Below are 18,149 nucleotides of genomic sequence, written 5' to 3' on the forward strand. Positions count from 1 at the left end.
TAAAAAGAAAAAGCGAAAGCGTGAAGCCCGTCCCAGCAGCTCTGCCATGGAGACTGGGGAGTCGTAGCTTGTGCACTAAGCTGCTTGGGAAGTCCTGTGGTGTTATACGTGATTTATAGTTTTAATTTCTAGAGTGTCGGGATAATCTGACTGTGTTTTTCGTGTCTGTACATCTCCCTGCTTGTGATTAAGCAGCATGAGTAAGTGCAGCTTGGTTTGAGTTTGCATACGATGAACTCACGTAATTGAAAGGTCTGAAGGAAGAGGAGCCCTTTAATGGCGGCTTCTTCTGTCAGCTCAGGTGGTAACGACGCTGGGGAGCTCGGGTGTGAGGTGGTCACGGGGCCGGGGAGGCGCGGGCGGCCCCTCTGAAGCCCGGGTAGCCGCTGCGCAGGGTTACCCCTCCCGCCGTCAGCGAAAACGCTTCGCTGAAAGCAGCTCTTGCCAGGTCTCCTGTGCTTAGAGAAAAACCTGTTGTGGCAAAACTGGTGGAGCTTTGCCTGAAGAGGGAAGGAACAGTTTTGATGAGTTTCTAAATGCTTATTTGTTGCTCCTCCTAAAGATGGTGACGATGATTATTAAGATATAAAGTTGCTCCGTTTAAGAGCTGAATTTTAAAAGCCTTTCCTGGAGAGCTGTGTTTTGGTGTATGTAAACGCAGAAAACCTGTGAGCGTAGACCTGGCTGAGCCCTGTTCAGCCCACGCGAAGTCTTTTATCATCGTGCCTATCTTGCAAAACTTGGAAGTTCACGGAAGTGGCTTCAGTAGTTCAAGGAGCTGATTGCTGAGACCGTAAACTTCTTTCTAGTCTTTTCAGACAGCGTATCTCGCCCTCTCGATACCACTTGAAAACTGAAACAAGCTGTTTGGAGGAGTTAAACTTGGCGAGCCGTCTCGGTCCCTTCCCGCTGGCAGATCCCGGCACGCGGTAGCGCAGGCATGGAAAAAACCATGCAGTTGCGTGATGCAGTTTTTCGTTTTGCCCGGGTAACCTTGGGCGCTACTGATAGCGCGTGGAAGGAGTCCGATAGCGAGGCGCAACCTTTTGTAATCTGGCGAGGCCGATTTACAAAATCCCTGCGACGTGCGTGTTAGTTCTGGAACAGCCTAAAGGCAAGCGGTTCGTTCTTTTGCTGGGCCCGTGTACAGAATTTCACAGCTATGGACAGCCTGAAACCACGGATCGGTTTTTCAGGACGGGCAGTTACAGTCAGCCCTGGGTCGTCGGCAGTTAGGAGTTCCCCTTTGGGGGTGCGTGGGCTTTAGGAGAAAAAAATAACCTGAAACACTGAAAAGCACCTTTGTGCTCTTGAAGTACCTTTTTTTTTGGTGCTTTTAAAGGTCCTTTGCTCTAAGCCATTGATCTTACCTCTCCCTCTGTCCTGCTTTTAGAGGAGTAAACGTGTCTTAGAGAGCGTGGGTGCCGCGACAGGGCCGCAGGTTAACAAAGCGAAAGCAGCCACCCTTCAGCCGAAGGGGGAGGTTTCTGAGTGTCACCGTGTCCCTGCAGTACGGCGGCCCTTCCCCGGCAGATAAGACCGTGGGTGCTCACGTTTGGTCACTAAGAGGTCGTGTGGCGGCAGATGACATGGTTTGCTTGCCCCGGTTCTGTGTTCTCTCTTTTGATATCGAAGGCAGTCTGATGTTTTTTCCTCTCTGCGTGTGATTTTAGATTTCTGATACACTGAAGCGGTTTGCGGTAAAAGTAACCACCGCCAGCGTGAAGGAGCGGAGAGAGATCCTCAGTGAGCTGGGAAAATGCATTGCTGGGAAAGGTAAAAGCTTTGGGGCACTGTTCTGGTTACCAGGCTGGAGAAGAACATTAAAATATTTTGTTTCAAAGGCTGCGTGAAACTTGTGGGTAGTTTGTCGAAGCAGGGGGCTGGCAGCATTTGGAGTCTGTGCTTTCTCACAGCGTTAATTCTAAGCACGGGGTTTGTAGGTGAGACAGAGCTCCAGTTACTGGCGTGTGTGCTTTTCCAGTTAGTAGTACGTATGGATGTAGAGAGAGGGAGAGAACAGAAGATTTTAGATAGTCTCAATAAAACAGTTGAAACAAAATTAAAGAAATCTTTGATTTCTCTCATTTTCTGAAGATGGCTGAGCATGCGTTCCAATTTTGCCGTTATTTTTAAAAATATGCATAAAATGTATAACGAGAGAGAACTCTGACCCTTGCAAACAATTTCAGAGACGTACAGGGGCTGTGAGCAGTTCACTGATTTCAGTTGTGAAGTGTTAAAGATTAAGAGCTCAGTGATTTATGAAGAAATATTTTGAAACACAATCTGTTGCAGATCTTCCAGAGGGTGCAGTGAAAGGCCTTTGCAAACTCTTCTGCCTTACTCTGCATCGATACCGGTGAGTAAATGGATGTAGAAAGGCCGTATCATTTAATCTATGGGTATTTGTGTATTTATTAGTTAAACTGGTATGGAGCATCTGGAAATGTTAGCACGCGGTGTCACGTAGGGGCTTATGACACTGAAAGATGCCGTTTATAATTAGGCTCTCAAGCTACGTTTGACGTTCAAAAGTTTTACAACGCTTACCTTGTGTTTCACTTTTGACTTTGAAGTTAAAACTTGCATCCCGTGGTTCAGTCTGCAAGACTGAATGCCTGTGTCCTTGCGAAGCAAGAATAAGGTGTCTTTGGGACATCTTTTAGACACTTTTAGATTGGATGGAATCGTGGCCTGTTGTAGAGAAGCTGTTCAGAACCTGTGTTTCCTTCTGCAACCTGCCGGAGAGCCTCGACGTAACTCTGTCGGCCGAAGAAGGGAACGGAACTTTTTGCCAGAAACTTCTCCTCTTCTTGGAAGAGCAAGGCTAAAATAACTGTTAGCTCACCTGCTGGAATGAGAAAGCAGAGCCCTTTGTGTGATGCAAGTGTAGTGATATGTAACGTTGGCAGGATTTATAATGTTCATGGAGATCTGTTTTTCGTTCTAGCGATGCAGCATCCCGCAGAGCCCTGCAGCTGGCGCTTCAGCAGCTCGCAGAATCCCAGCCGGATGCAACAGCAAAAAACCTTCTGCAGTCACTTCAGTCTTCAGGGATCGGCGGCAAGGCTGGAGTTCCCAGGTGCTGGATAAGTTGCTTTGTGTGGAAGCAGTTCTGCCTTGCTGGTGGTTGCTCTTGTGTTCAGAATGATTCTGCTGCTGCTGCTTGCCAGAAGTGTTAAAAACATTTAGAGACAAAGCTGTTAATGACCGTTCCAATGTTCCTCTCTTACCTCTTTCACGTCTTCGGGGAAAGCAGGACTTTCTTGGTGTTCCTGCTGGTGGATTGGGTCTGAGTTACGGTTTTGCCTTTATTAACCTTCAGGTCTGGAGGGATGAGGAACAAACTCTTTTATCAAGAAACAGTCTCCAAAAGGATTAGGAAAAGGGATTTCCTCGCCCATCTGGTGTTCAGCTGGTGAATTCAAGACCTTATTATAGAGAGGGAGATAATGACATTGGGAGCTGAGCTGAGAAACACACGGCTCTTCTATTGTGGTAGCGTGTGGGAGCTCTCGTGGTTCCAAAAGGTGACTTAAGGTATTGCTCAGCTGATGCAGGCCGCAGGGTGCCGTCCTGCAGTGCTCCGTGGCTGAAGAGCAGCGTAGCCTTTAGAAAAATACCTGATCTTGGTTTAAAGGCTTGCAGTGCTACGATATTCACCCTTCAGTCGCAGTGGCTGGCCTTGCGTGCGAGGACACTTTCTACGTTCTTTCACGTTAAGGGAGAGATCAAAATGGAGTGAGGATCCTCAGGGAACTGCGGGGTGGGATCCGTTACCTGAAGTGGAGGGAGGAGGTGAGCGTTAGCAGAAACCAGAGCTGAGCAGTGTGCCAGGAGGGAGTGTAAGCTGAGAAACGATTTGGCAGTCTGAGGCTGGGAAGCTCTGACAGTAAAGATCAGCAGCAGATGAGAAATCTTGAGTCGCTTTTTGGGCACTCTCAGTTGGCAAAGTATTTAACTCTCATTTCTCTAATGGCACTAAGAAGATTCAAAAATTATCTTTCTTCTGCTAAGGTTTTTCAGTCCCAGCAGGCAAGATTTAGCCTCTTTTGTGCCATTCAGCAGTTCTAAGTGTTAAACAGGAGCTGGAACACATAGCTTATGAGGAGTAATTATTTCCTTTAAGCGCGAAGACTTCAGCTGTGTTTTTCTGTGATAAAATTGCCTCACTTACAAGGTGTTGGTCTGACTTGGGCAAAGATGAGTCTGTTATGGACCGGTAGGTGTAAGTTACGTACTGGGAGCTGTAGATTTACCTCTTTCTCCCCTTTGTACACCAGTAAGAGCAGTGGATCTGCAGCTCTGCTGGCGCTCTCCTGGACGTGCCTGCTGGTACGCACAGTCTTCCCGACACCTGACAAGAGACAGGGAGAAACATGGAAAAAACTGGTAGGTTCTTTTTGGTTTGCAGAAATATCCCTTCGGAGATACGGACTTAAATGTTGCTAATGCCTTTTAGGTTGCTGAAACATTGCAAGTAATTCTGAACGTAACTGATAACGTGATGTTAAAATCCAGGTTTACATGACAATCCCTCTTGCTTTCCAGTGTATTTTGATCTCTCTGTTCCTCTGGAGAAAGCAGGAGGTGTATGAAGCACGGGAGCGGGGCAGTTTTGGACCCGTGCAGAGTTGCTCTGCATGCTCTGGTGTGTACCAGTGTTTCTAGACGGGGTGTGCTAGTGGTGCCTCCAAGGTGCAGCCTGCAGCACGAATTCCTTGTGCCTCCCTTGAAGCACTTGCCTGTGATACTCTGTCATACAGTGTCAAGTAGCTTTTTCCTTTCTTTTCACTTACTTCAACAACCTGAACCTGCGACCGTGCTCACAGCACCTTGGAATATAGTTGGAACACGTTTTAAGAAGAGATGTAATCTGATATAAATTGCTGTTTTCAAAGTTAGAGTTTCCAAAACTGTTACGCATGGTTCTGCAAAGTGGTGCGTGTGGGATGAAAGCCGTGGCAGCTTGTTGGAAGAACTTACACGACCTAAGGACTTTTTTTCTCAGCAGATTGAGCTAATCACTGGCATCTGACACGTCTTGTTTGACCTGAGCTCTCTGAGAAGCAGGTGCATGAAGGTTTTCTTGGCTGTTTCCCTTGGCAGGTGGAGGTTCAGTGCTTGCTCCTTTTGGAAGTCCTGGGAGGTTCTCATAAGCAGGCGGTGGATGGGGCCGTGAAGAAACTGAACAGGCTGTGGAAGGAGGTGATGTATGCCTTACTGACCGTGTTCAGTAGCTCTTCTCCGTTCTGTTGTGTTAACGTGCCTTGCTCTTTTTCTTTTCAGAACCAAGATCTGGTGGATCAGTACCTATCCGTCATTCTTGCTCTTGAACCAAACCAGAGGTACGCTGCAATGCTGGGACTCGTGGTGCAGTTTTGCACAGCCCAGAAAGAGATTGATATCGTTAAACGATACAAGGTAAATCTATCGTACTGCCTTCTTTTTTTTTGTTTTTTTTTTTTTTTTTTTGTAATAAGTAGCGTCACTTCTCATCATGGAGACGGGGGCTGAACAGGTGTCTCAGTGAGGCTGGTACTTTGCTTCTGCCCCTGGTTTCGTTATCTGTCAATTCAGTAGTCGTGCACGTCTGACTAAACCAGCCGGGATGGATACACAGAGGTGGTGCCAGATGTATGGGATTTTGCTGTGGCCTGTGCATTATGTAGATGGCCAACGCTGCAGCTTTCCGCCTTCCCCCGCGTTGCAGGAATGGAAGGCAGCACTTAGCTTTCAGTGTGTTTTGAGTGTTGGGCTGAAGGGTCGGGGTCGAGCAGAGGGCGCTGATCTCGGCTTGACTGCTCTGTGTGAGGATGAAAGCAAAGCTTCTGCTGAGTGGACAGGGCTGCCTTCCGGAGGAGAGTGAGGTGGGGTGTCAGGCCTGGCTTCCTCAGGGTGTGTGGGGAGCTGCGTATAGGTTGCGATGTGGCTGTAATTTGGTGTTTCTGCTTGTTCAGAGTGCTCTTCTGGATTTCTACTTGAAGACCATCCTTATGAGCAAGACAAAGCCTCAGAAGCACGTGCTGGTGAGATATATTGTTACAGAGCTGTTTGTGCTTTTGTCCTATGTGCAACGTCCACTGCTGTGCTGAGCGCGTTGTTCCCTTTGCAGGACAGCTGCTCCCCGCTTCTTCGGTACATGTCTCACGCTGAATTCAAGGACTTAGTTTTGCCAACTCTGCAGAAATCCCTCCTACGGAGTCCTGAGAACGTAATTGAAAGTGAGTCTGTCATCTCTCTGCATGGCTCAGTCAAAGAGCACGAACAGTTGTTCCTTAGAGGTCTGGAGTTGGGGGGGAGTGTGTATCTCTGGGCTATGCTGTTGGAGTGCAGGTGGCAGGATTGTCTGGCATCTAAGGACTGGATGTGGAGAAGCAACATTTGTGGTGTGATCCCAAGTGTCTGGGTATGTGATAGCTACTGTTTGCACAGAGGACAGAATTTCACAGCTGAGTGCTAAGAATAATCCTGAATTAATCTGTTCACTGGGCATCAGTTTCACGGTTTTTTCTTTCTTCTCCTTACTGACCCTGTCTGCTCTTGATGTGAACTGTGGGGAAGGGTGTATTAAAATGCTTAAACCAGTTACTTAACAAAACGTAATATGCCATTCTCTCTTCTGTCTTCAGCAATCTCTTGCTTGCTCGTAGCTGTGAACCTGGATCTCAGCCAGTATGCTCTAGACATTGTGAAAGGACTGGCCAGTAAGTACTCTCACTTCTGGAGGGAATGATGAATTCAGAATAAAGCTTTCTTCAGCTTTCTGGCTGAACCTCTAGCAGCTTGATTACTGGTGAAGAGGTTGTTTTATGTGGGAGGGAGGTTGATGCTGTAACTTGGAACTGGAATAATTCACATGACGGTTCCGGAAGCCGAGTCAAACCACGTGTAAAGATACGTCCTTGTCTTGCTGATTTTATGCAGTTTGTCGTCAGGAGCTCTTAGCTTGTGCATCATTTTGTAGGTCATCTGAAATCCAACAGTGTGCAGCTCATGGATGAAGCAGTTGTGGCATTAAAGAACTTGGCTCGACAGTGTAGCGATCCTTCGGCTGTGGAGTCGCTGGGCAGACACCTTTTTGCCATCTTGGGGGGTGAGTAAATTGTAGGATAAGCAGTGGGGGTGAATAAAAGTTTGCCAGCTTCAAGGAGTTTTGGGTATTGTATTTTCTGTTGTCTTTAGCTGCCTGTATGGCAGGGGTGGCTCAACCTGCATCAGGGGTAACAGGGCAAGCTTTTGTATTTTTAGAGAAGATTCCTGATGTAGCACATAGCTGTTGTCTGTCTGTAAGTCAGCCGTCACCCGTTTGTTTCTTGTTGGCAGGCTCGGAAGGGAAGCTGACAGTTGTTGCTCAGAAGATGAGTGTCCTTTCAGGTGAGGATCCCAGAAGAAAGCTGCTTCTTTGGTGGGGGAAATTCAGCAGAAGGCTGAACGAAAGGGATCTGTACTTAAACCTTTAGGATTCCCTGCCTGTCATTCCAAATTGGCTGTGGTTCATGTCGTAGCGGGTGCTGGATACCACATGCCAGTTCTTGACTTTCTCTTCAAAGGAAATAATTGGCTGGTAGGCTAAAATGTTTTATGCAAGGAAGATGCTGACTGACTGTATCCTGAGTAAAAATGAAGACAGAGGTCCTGCAGTGTTGGTACCTGGTGGATGTGACATCCAGACGTAGTGACGAGAGAGATGTCTGTGCAAGGATTGGAATGGGAAGGGTCATTCTTGATTATTTTTAGATTGTGCAGCAAGTGCTGGTAGTTTGGGAACTAACGAGAGAATTCTGTCCTCTCAGGGATTGGCAGCCTTAGCCACCACGCGGTTTCTGGATCCTCTAGCCAAGCTCTGACTGGCACCGTGGCTGAGCTTTTCATCCCTTTCCTGCAACAAGAAGGTGAGACCTCTTGCCTTTGTTCTGGGTTTGCTAAGCTGCTTTCGTCTTGAGCAGGGCTTTCATATGGCCTGTTATGCAGGACAAATCCAGATTCTGCCTGTTGTGTTATAAAATCCCTCGCCCTGTTTTGCTGAGCAGCCCCATGGAGACAGTGCTGCGTCTCTTAGAAGCACATGCAGTCTTTTCCTGCCTCCTCCTGATGTTCTTACCCACTTTCTGTTTTCTCTTCCTGTGGTTTATGCAATTGCTCTACTGATGTGAGCTCTGTGTTACTTCCTAGTCCATGAAGGCACGTTGGTTCATGCAGTCTCTGTCCTGGCTCTTTGGTGTGTTCGGTTCACCACAGAAGTTCCTAAGAAGCTGGTGGAATGGCTAAAGAAAGCCTTCAGCCTTAAAACCTCTACTTCAGCTGTGAGACATGCCTACCTGCAGTGCGTGCTAGCCTCTTTCAAAGGTAAAATTGTGCAGCTCTTAATAACTCTCTTGACCGTGTGGCTTAAGAGAAGAGTGGTCAACTTTTGTACTTCCTGATGTAAGTAGGTAGCTGCGGGGATTAAGAAAGATTTTATAAGGCAACATCTGTTCAGTGACGTCCTTCGTATTTCTTCTTAATCTTTTTTTTCCCTTCAAGTTTATAAAGATGGTTTGTCTCCTTGTATAACTAGCATCAGTGCCCATGGTGCTGTCTTTTCATAGGCCCCAGAGTAATTTTTGATTGCTTTATTTTTGTCTTATGCTTAGATTGTAAGGCTTCTAGCTCAGGGACCATGCTTTTGTTTATATAGCACCCAGCCCACTGGCCTGCTAGTCTGTGGCTTTGGCTCTCAGAAGCTTTAAAAAAATACAAAAAAATTAATGTGTTTGAAATGAAGATGTTCAGAAATTCAAAGTTTTTGCTGATCCTTTTGAGATTTGCTTCTGTTGGTCCTATCCCCTTTGACTTCAGCATTTCATCCGTAGGTCAACAGGCGATCAGTCTGATGCCTGTATGTGAGATCTCCCTTTGTTGTTGATGCGGTGTGAATCAAAAAGATGGTCTACATATGCTTAAGAGATGAATAACTCAATGTATTGTATAGATACAATGGATTTGCCATCATTTCCTCAATATTGATACGAGTGAAATTGTAATTCTACATTTTTCTATTGTAGCTGCTAGGAATTTCTGTGCTATCACAGGGCTGAAAAAAAAATCACTCTAAAAACTGCTTAGATATCACAGGACGGTGGTCCTTTCAGAGACATCAATATGGCAAACTTGAAGTTGCTCGCGCTTGCCGTGGGCAAGGGGGATTACTTGTGTGTGATGTGTGCAACTGTCCGAGGGATCAGGGCTCAAGATAATTCGTATTCCAAAATGATTTACTCACCCCTGGTGCTACCATTGCTTTGAGCCACCCAGTGACGCATCCAGCTGGGGCATAAAGAAAAGAGAGGTTCTGACTCTCAGGAGTTTATGGTTAAAACACTGCCTGCGAATACTTAATGTAGAAAATCACAAGGTCTGTTGCGTGTGAGGTGTTGCTTCTGGAAGTACCAGGAACACCTAGCTTCCGCAGAGCAGTGGGGTTCCTTGACTTGTGAACGTTTGAAGTGGAACAGATGGTTGTGGCTTGCCAGGAATTTACTTTCCCTCTCTCGGGGAAACATAATCTTTGAAGTCAGGCTTCCTGTGATTTGAACCAATTCCTTTAATGTAACTGAATTAGCATTTTCTTTTGCGTGCCACGAACAGAAACTTGTATTGAGATGGGACTGTTTTATCTGTGAGGAAAGGACTAAAGTGGTTATCATCTAGCTTTTCATAAAGTTTAACGATAGTAGCGATTGGCAAATACTCTGGGAGATTCAGAGTCTTCCCAGTATGTGTCTGGTTCCTTTCCTTGTCTCATGACAACAGAAGAACCATTGACACCCTTGTGGTGTAAAGTGTGAAGGACCTGGTTGTTCTGTAACTCGCCTCTGCCTCCTCAGGTGACACGTTATTGCAGGGAATGGACTTGCTGCCAATGCTGATCCAGACAGTGGAAAAAGCGGCATCTCAAAGCACTCAGGTTCCCGTGGTAACTGAAGGAGTTGCTGCAGCTTTGTTGATCTGCAGGATGTCTGTAATTGAGGGACAAACTGGTAAGGTCACAAACCAGCTCGTAGAATCCAATATAAACAGGTTTGGAGGGTTAACACTTTTTCTTGGCAATGTGCGTGAGATACTATTCCTTAATCTGGGTACTGTTTCTGCACAGAGAATCATTGCCCTTTTGTAAACCAGGGAAGGATTTATTCCCGTCTCTCTCGGTTATGTCAATGAAGAATTCTTGTTCTTCCATGGCTTTGCAAATTCCGGCTCCCATTCACGTAGGGCAGTATTCCTCTTTATTCTGACAGAAGACGTTCACCCAGAATTCTGTCTTCCGTTAGAGGATATGACAAGAACTGTCTGAATTCATACATCTGCCAGGATATAAAATCCAGATGTGTTCTGTCTATCAAAAGCAACACACCACTTTCCTCCTTGCCTTCATTTTTAGGAAGGCTTGCCCTAGGAAAGATTAAGGTGAAACAAACTTTACATTTCACAAGTGTAAGTCAGAGAAATGTATTTTTTTTCAGCAGGTCTTTTTGGGGCATGCTTACAGTTCTGAATGAGAGAGATGGGAGGCTTTATAGCTGAAGACAAGTAAAGCTAGAAATAATTTGAGTGATTCCAGGAGACAGAATTCTACTGTATTTTATGCATGCTGGTGAGTTCTGACTTATTTTGAAACATCCTTGATAGACATCTATTCTTTTCCTGTCAGAGTCTAAGCTGAGTGGTTTCTGGCAGCTGATTCTGGATGAGAAAAAACAAATTTTTACATCTGAGAAGTTCTTGCAGTCTGCTCCAGAGGAAGGTAAATTGTCAGTTATTGTGTATCCGGTTGCTGTTTAACTCTATTACTTAGTACTTAAAAGAGCTACTGTTGCTGTTAGCTCTGTTCTCTGATCCTCGGAGGATCCAGTTTCAGATTCAAATGAAGAGCGTGCTCTTTCAGAAGTACACCTAGACTAGTTCTAGTCTCAGCTTGACGACGAATTAATTTATTTCTTCATGAACCTGAGTTATTAAACATTTATATTTCCAAATGTGCTTATTCTGTAAAAGTCTTTCCAATACAAAATGTGTTTCTGAGGTGTCCCAGTTTGTGAGCAAATAGTTGCAGCCAATCTAAGGGAAGTGGAGAAGCCTAAAATTAAGAAGATGGGAAAAAGTAAAATCAGGCTGGAGAAGAAAACACGTAGGTGAAAATCCTAAGATTTGTGGGGGAAGAGTAATAGCAGATAGGAAATCAATTGGGTTATAAATTAGTGCCTCTATGCTCTGTTTTGTTCTCTTGTGTTTAAAGGTTAATTGAAAAAAAAAAAAAAGGAATGTGCCCAACAGAAAACATTACTGGCTACATTTTAAACTGAAAGTTTTGAAAATGAGTTCACGAATCATTTCTCTGAAATGAATTAATTTATCTTTTGTACAAAACTTTGATGAGTTAAAGTTTTCGAAGTAGGAAATAACAGTGGCAACAGTGGCAAGCACTGGAGGCAATGGGTTTATCCATACATTTTCCCTTCCAAGTCTGCAAATATCCGGAAACAGTGTGATTTGGAAAATTTTATGTTGCTCCCGTAGGATGGTAGCTCCAAAAACTAATGCTGATATTTTGAGAGTAAATATTGTCATGATTTGTTATTGGTTATTTAAGCAAAACCACCCAGCTAACATGCTTACATCCCCAGACTATCTGATGCCTTGAATGTTGGGAGTCCCCTGTACTGTACTTAATAGGGGTTGTAACCCACCCCGCGATTCGGGGCTTTCTGCTCCTGCTTTATGGTATGGTTGAACGTTGGCATACAAACCAAAGGGCCTAGTGACGGTTGACGCACAGAGGATGGTATGAGGTAAAATACCATAGCGTTATGCACTTGTGTATGAATTCAGAATATGTTTTATTGTCGCCGAAGACATTTCGGCAGTGCTCGGGAATTAACCGTGTTGGTGCAGTGAGCATTGTGTTTATCGTTTGGTTTGCGCTGTTGACTTAGACAAAAATAGGTCACGCTTAGTGGTCAGGAAAATTCTGCTGGGATCCAGGTAACAACATTTCCATGAAATCATGGTTCTGTTTCCAGTCTTGGCAGATCTGAGGTGGGTTTGTCTCTGGCTTCACTGAGAAGATTATGTCGAGGCTCAGTTTGGGTAGCTATTTTAATGTGTCCCGCTTGCTGTTTGTTTGTTTTCAGGTAAAAAAAATCTGTTTCCTTGTGAAGTCTCATGCTATTTTAAATATTTGTCTTTTCCCACAGCAATGTGTACAGTGCTGCAGCTGACAGAGCGCCTTCTCTTGGATCATGCACAGCGACTGCCTGAAAGTAAAGTTCAGTACGTAGACTGCTCTTGCTGCCGCCGATCTGTGTCTGACCCCCGAGTTGTTTATGTGGGCGGTGGAGAGGGTGGGCTTGGGACTTCGCACAAAATGTTGAGCTTCTTGTGCCTTTGCATCCAGTTGGTTTGCAGAGCTGCCTCCCTTGCTAAACATGTTTCTTTCTCTGTTTTCAGGCAGTATCACCGTGCCCTTGTTGCAGTACTGCTGAGTCGGACCTGGCATGTTCGAAGACAGGCCCATCAAACAGTTAAGAAGCTCTTGTCCTCTCTGGGAGGGTACAAACTGGCCTATGGGCTCTTGGAGGAGCTGAAAGTGGTTCTCAGTTCTCATAAGGTGAGTAGTCAAGGAGCCTAGTCTCTCCTTAGCCAGTTGTTTGTATGCTGCCAGTCACCTCCCTACCCTAGGTTTAGTTAGTACTGACATACGGCGTGGTACAAAGATGATTCAGTTCCAGATGATCGCCTAGAATGCCACTTGTTACTAGATTACTGCATACTACTGTCTCAGTGTCTGTGGTGTGCCTAGTCTTCCCTATATACACAGAAGACATATTATTCAAAATTGTCTGGGGAGGAAGCTGCAGTTTTCTTTGTCTTTCTGTTATTTTAATCCAAAATTAATCCCTGCTGGAAGACCAAGTGCTTTGTTCCTTTCTTGGTATCCTAGTTCTTTGGCCCTGGCTTGTAGCTCAGGCTGCCTATTGAAAACAAACGTCATATAAATGCTTTAGTAGCAACTAATATCAAAAGTGAAAAGAAAATTAAAAGAAGGAAACTGAGTGCTGTATTATTGGGCATGTTGCTAAGCCAGCGCCATGTCAAGCTGTATAATAGATTAAGTTGCATTAATTAGATACCAAGGCTGGGACTTTGTAAATAGTCTTCCCATGTCACAGATACAGCCTGAATAAAGTATTTTTGAAAAGATACTGGCTAAAATTAGACTGCAGAAGTTGGGCATACTGTTCCCAGCCAGCTGGTTCAACCTTTTCCTAAGTCCTCTTTGCCAAAAATGATCATTTTAGTTTTATTTTACCCTGGCTTGCCAAATCTAGTGTAGTCCTCCATTCTTAGTCTTTCTGTCACTGTCGCCTCTGTGCTTCGGTTCCGCTGTTATCCTTTATCCCTTCCTTCCTGTGAAAACTTGAGGTTGTTAGTACTGACAGAGGGAGCTGATTGTTGGTATTCGGTATGGTGTTACTGTGGGGAAGTGTGCTCAGGGCTCAGGAAGGCTTGGTGTGATGTGTTAATGACAAGTTGTCCCCTCAGGTTCTGCCTCATGAGGTCCTGGTGATGGAGTCGGGAGAGCTGTCAGAGCTAGGAAAGACATACATTCCTCCCCGCGTCCTCCATGAGGCACTCTGCGTCATCTCAAGTGTGGCAGGGCTGGATTCCTTTGAGCCAGAAAAGCTGGCACTGGAGATGCTGCTGGTGAGCCATCATCCGTCTGTAGGTAAGTGAAGGGATAAGACCCCTCTCATGGCTAAGGTACGGGTTTTTTATCTTACCTTTTTGTTTTCTTGCATTAGCAGTCTGCTTCGTATTTATTATGCTCATTCATTCTTCTTGCCAGTGGCAGTGCAGCCGGGTCTTTGGCCAGCCCTCCTCGTCAAGATGAAGATAGATCCCAAAGATTTCATTACCAAACACCTGAATGACATATTACCCAGGATCACGGCCTACACTCCCGAGAACCAGGTGAGAAACTTCTGCTTTCCTTGTGTTAGTTTTGGGAGATACTTTGGAACAGGAGAGTTTTCTGGAGGAGTTAAGTGCTAACTGGTCTATAGGGAAGGAGATCTGTCTGAAAGGTGGGGAAAAGGCAGGTTCAAAGAGAATGTCTCTGGTGAAAAGGAGCTGGGATTTAAGGGGGGAAGAAGGTATACCAGCAACCGAGTAGAATTCTAGATAAGACTCAAGTACCCACTGAACCAGGAATTAGGTATTCGAACATAACGTGGGCTGCCTCAACAGGGCATACTTTTTTGAGACAATTTCAAGGAATACTGATAATAATGGTTTTTTCCTTTGTTTTCCTGATAGTCATCTATGAATGCAGTGGGATCTCTCTCTCTGCTTTCACCTGGCAGAGTGCTCCCGCAGCTCATCAGCACTATCTCAGCATCAATAGAGAATCCAGCTCTGTGCCAGGTTACTCGAGAGGAATTTGCCATCATGAAGACACCAGAGGGAGAACTGTATGACAAATCTATAATACAGAGGTAAGACTTGACAATTTTTTTTTTGTCCTCTGTGCACCTGGGGATTGATTGCTGCCGGCACCGAGCCAGCGGGTGAGGGGTTTGTCAGATGCTCTTTCCGGACAGGAGTTCCCAGATTTTTGTGCCTGCATCTTAGTCCAGAGCAGTGCTGATTCTTTTCTCTGCTTTTCCTTCTCAGTGCTCAACAGGATAGTATGAAAAAGGCTAACATGAAGAGGGAGAACAAAGCTTATTCCTTCAAGGAGCAAATCATTGAGCTGGAGCTGAAGGAGGTGAGTTGATGGGAACAGGCAAGCCAGTAGTGAAGGCTCTGACACCAGGCTGTCTCGTACGTTTTGTTGCGTGGCTTCTGGCATATGTTTGTACGCTGCTGCGAAAGATTCTCTCAACTTCTTTGAATACCTAAATGTTACCTTCTCTTATTTGTATCAATTTATGTGGTATTCTGCTTGTTTGTGAGTGTACTTACTAGTTGGTAATATCTGTTTTTTCCTTCATCTGTTGTTCAATGTATCTCGTGTAACTTTTTCAGTAAGGGTTGTTAAATATTTGCTTCCATCTTGTAGACAGGCAGCAGTTCAGTTCGGTCCAGCCAGAGCAGGGGGTGTAGGTGGGGGGAAGAATTGGTGAAAGGAAGGGAACGTACCAGGTCGACTGGGGCATTCTTTTATTAAAGGTTGACTTCTGTTTGCTCTGGGGAGGATGACATGCCCATCCGCTGTAGAAAGAGCTGGACAGCTCTTTCTAATGATGTCCAATAATTTGTGACCAGCTTAAACACGGGAGAAACTGATGGGACACTAAAGTGTTGTTAACCTGCTGGTTTCCATTTTGTGTCTTCACTTCAGAGTGATATGCTTGGAAGAATATTTTGGTACTGTTTTGAAAGTAAATTGCAAAAAACCCCAATGTGTCCAACTTTCTTCTCTACCTAATTGAGGGGATGGTGTTAATAGCTCCTGGTTAATAATGTCCCTGGCTCTCTACTGCAGGAAATAAAGAAGAAGAAAGGAATAAAGGATGAGGTGCAACTAACTAGCAAGCAGAAGGAGCTGATGCATGCCCAGCTGGAAAGGGAGTCTCAGATAAGAAAACGGCTGAAGGAGGTAAGTTTTGATGGTCTTTTTTGCCAGCTCTGCAGCTACCATGACCCAAATAATTTTGACAAAGGAAAATGGAGTAGCATAGAGAATATTTAGCAATAACCTATTCGTTTCTTTCATTAGGAATTAGATTTAACAACTTGATCTTTTCCCGATGGAATTTTTTATGGCAGCCTTTTGAATTGTTTCTCTTACAGCTCGATAATGAGCTGGAAACAGCCCTAGGACTCCTGGACGCTGTTATAAAGAGAAAGCCTCCTGGTCTCACTCAGTACATCCCTGGTCTCATCGGTTCCTTCTTGCCACTTCTTCGATCGCCTTTGGCTGCCCCAAGGATTAAGGAACCTTTTCTTTCCTTAGCTTCCTGTGTCATGCCTGCTCGACTGAAAACCTTTGGTTAGTATTTGCAGTTGCTCTTCAAGGGCAGGGTGCATTATTTTTATGGCAGAGCGGTGAAAATCCTTGCTCTTACAAGCTGTGGATCTTGACCATGTACCACAGACAGCCACGAGGAAAAACCACCCTGGAACAGTGCTTAGGGAGGTGACTGTGATGTCCCAGAGATCCTCCTGCGGGATAGGACTGGGTCCAAAGACAAGGAGTTGTCTGGTCATTGTGACCACCCCTCAGTAGCACTTGGTCACAGTGGGATTGTCTCCCCTGTGCCGAGTTTGGGGGACGTAACTCACACGTACGTGTGTGAGGGAAGCTGCCCCGTAAGCCTCGGGGCTGGGCTTCCTTCTCTGTAGCTCTTCTGCAGCCTGGGCTGTTTGCCCAGAGCTTTGTTATAGTTCCTGGGTCTGTGCTCCTGGGGATTTTTCTCTCAAGAAATCTTTGGTTTTGGACTTCTCATGGATTCTTTACTCTTCCATACCAGGTACTTTAGTGAGCCATGTGACCTTGCGCCTGATGAAACCTGAATGTGAATTAGATGAATCCTGGTGTCAGGAAGAGCTGCCTACTGCTCTGAACAGAGTTGTTAGCTTGCTGCATGCCCACACCATTCCCAGCCGGACAGGCAAGGGAGAGCCAGGTAAAAAGTACTGTAGATCCCTCTGACACACCCCGCTCCCGATAACTCTGTGAGCTGTTTTGGTTTTGATGGTTTGTATCATGTTTCGTAGGTAGGACTTCACTTTTTCTATTTCTTTTCTTTTTTTTAATTGGATAAGGCTTCAAAGATATGAAAAAACTTAAGGTTTTCTTTTGTGATGGTAGTAGTAGAAATGCTGTTACAAGTCTAGTAAGTGTAGAAATGAAATAACAGTATTTTTTCTTAAAATGCTTCATACAGAAATAATAGTAGTGAAATTAAGGCTCGGCTTTGCCAAGGACAGTTTCTACCTTTCAACACCACTTAGCATAAGTGATTCCGTGAGACTAAGTGGAAAGACAAAATAATTGCTTGTTATCTGTGATCTCAGCAGTGAAGTGCCTGTGGCCTCTGCTTGTTTGCTGTGTAGTGCTGCAGTTCATGAATATTTTATTCTGGCACAGTTGTAGAAGCAGCAGTTCTTTCCTACTCTGTAACATGAAAGCAAGCACCAATATTTTTACAGTGCAAGAATATGATCTGGGTTAAAATGAACCTTTTTTCTTGAACTTTTTTGTTTTCTTTTTTCTTTTTTTTTTCACTGGGTTAGTTTTAATCTCGATCGCTTCCAGAATCTGCTTCACGATGGGGTGCACAAGTACTTGTACCACCGCATTGAAGGTGCTAGTACAGAAGAGGGAGGGTAGGGCTGCTTCCTTCGGAGGCGGGGACAGCTTAGCCTGTCTTAAAGCATCTGGTGTGCTGTAGCAGATGGCTTGTAATTTTTTAAAGGAAACACAGGATTCCGTTTGGTCCCTTACCCCAGCAGTTCAGTTCTCCTCTTACTGGTCTGTTGCCAGTCAGATCCACAGTTGTGTGACTGTGGCACGCGTCGTCTTCACGGCTGAGAGCAACAGTTGACCATGTTGAGCACCACTTCCGTGCTGAACGTCTCCGTGATAATTCAGTGTCTCCACTATGGAATTGTTTGCCGTAGTAAGCGCGAGTTCATTAACCTTGGAATCCATTTTCAGGCTTATTTCCAGAAAGTAGTGGAAGTAAGAATCCACCTCCTTCAAGATTTCCTACAGTGCTTAATTAAGTGAACATCTGATATTTTTTTTTCACTTCTCCTGCAAGAGGAAAGAAGTAGGTTCTGTAACGCTTTGATGGACAAGTCGTGTTACATTCCCAAATGATTTTTCCTCATTTTCAAAGTTCTTTGGAGTGTAGTCTTGCAATATTATTTAGTAGAGGTTAGTTTCTTAGGTTACCGTGAGACCCAAGAGTGACCATACCTCATTATAATGTGGATGATAACATTTATCATTCATTGCTGAAATGCCAAGATACAGTTTATGATCTTTTTCCTATTGGCCAATACCAGCTACTGTGTTAATAGAACATTTATCTTCTCAGATAAAGCTTTCTTCCTCCTGCTGCATATAGAGGGACAGTTGCTTAAGCCTAAAA

General features: G+C 44.9%; 1 protein-coding gene across 4 annotated transcripts in view; it reads left to right on the forward strand.

Annotated features, from left to right (window-relative positions):
- GCN1 (GCN1 activator of EIF2AK4) overlaps positions 1-18,149 on the forward strand; it is a 43,452-nt gene that overhangs the window by 844 nt on the left and 24,459 nt on the right. For 3 of the 4 annotated variants that reach the window (XM_087768387.1, XM_087768388.1, XM_087768390.1), the window contains exons 2-25: positions 1,674-1,776; positions 2,299-2,362; positions 2,954-3,085; positions 4,287-4,395; positions 5,113-5,211; positions 5,293-5,427; positions 5,964-6,032; positions 6,119-6,227; positions 6,636-6,710; positions 6,971-7,099; positions 7,330-7,380; positions 7,800-7,898; positions 8,179-8,352; positions 9,873-10,025; positions 10,697-10,789; positions 12,240-12,315; positions 12,493-12,652; positions 13,588-13,771; positions 13,892-14,016; positions 14,362-14,540; positions 14,719-14,812; positions 15,533-15,646; positions 15,841-16,039; positions 16,521-16,676. In XM_087768387.1, the coding sequence (XP_087624513.1) occupies positions 1,674-1,776; positions 2,299-2,362; positions 2,954-3,085; positions 4,287-4,395; positions 5,113-5,211; positions 5,293-5,427; positions 5,964-6,032; positions 6,119-6,227; positions 6,636-6,710; positions 6,971-7,099; positions 7,330-7,380; positions 7,800-7,898; positions 8,179-8,352; positions 9,873-10,025; positions 10,697-10,789; positions 12,240-12,315; positions 12,493-12,652; positions 13,588-13,771; positions 13,892-14,016; positions 14,362-14,540; positions 14,719-14,812; positions 15,533-15,646; positions 15,841-16,039; positions 16,521-16,676 (2,881 nt within the window). The remainder of the gene's footprint in view (positions 1-1,673; positions 1,777-2,298; positions 2,363-2,953; positions 3,086-4,286; positions 4,396-5,112; positions 5,212-5,292; positions 5,428-5,963; positions 6,033-6,118; positions 6,228-6,635; positions 6,711-6,970; positions 7,100-7,329; positions 7,381-7,799; positions 7,899-8,178; positions 8,353-9,872; positions 10,026-10,696; positions 10,790-12,239; positions 12,316-12,492; positions 12,653-13,587; positions 13,772-13,891; positions 14,017-14,361; positions 14,541-14,718; positions 14,813-15,532; positions 15,647-15,840; positions 16,040-16,520; positions 16,677-18,149) is intronic. The other variant, XM_087768389.1, reaches the window with a different exon arrangement.

This window comes from Nipponia nippon, unplaced genomic scaffold (genome assembly GCF_047370975.1).
Source record: "Nipponia nippon isolate SJK-2023a ecotype South Korea unplaced genomic scaffold, ASM4737097v1 scaffold_30, whole genome shotgun sequence".
NCBI lineage: Eukaryota > Metazoa > Chordata > Aves > Pelecaniformes > Threskiornithidae > Nipponia > Nipponia nippon.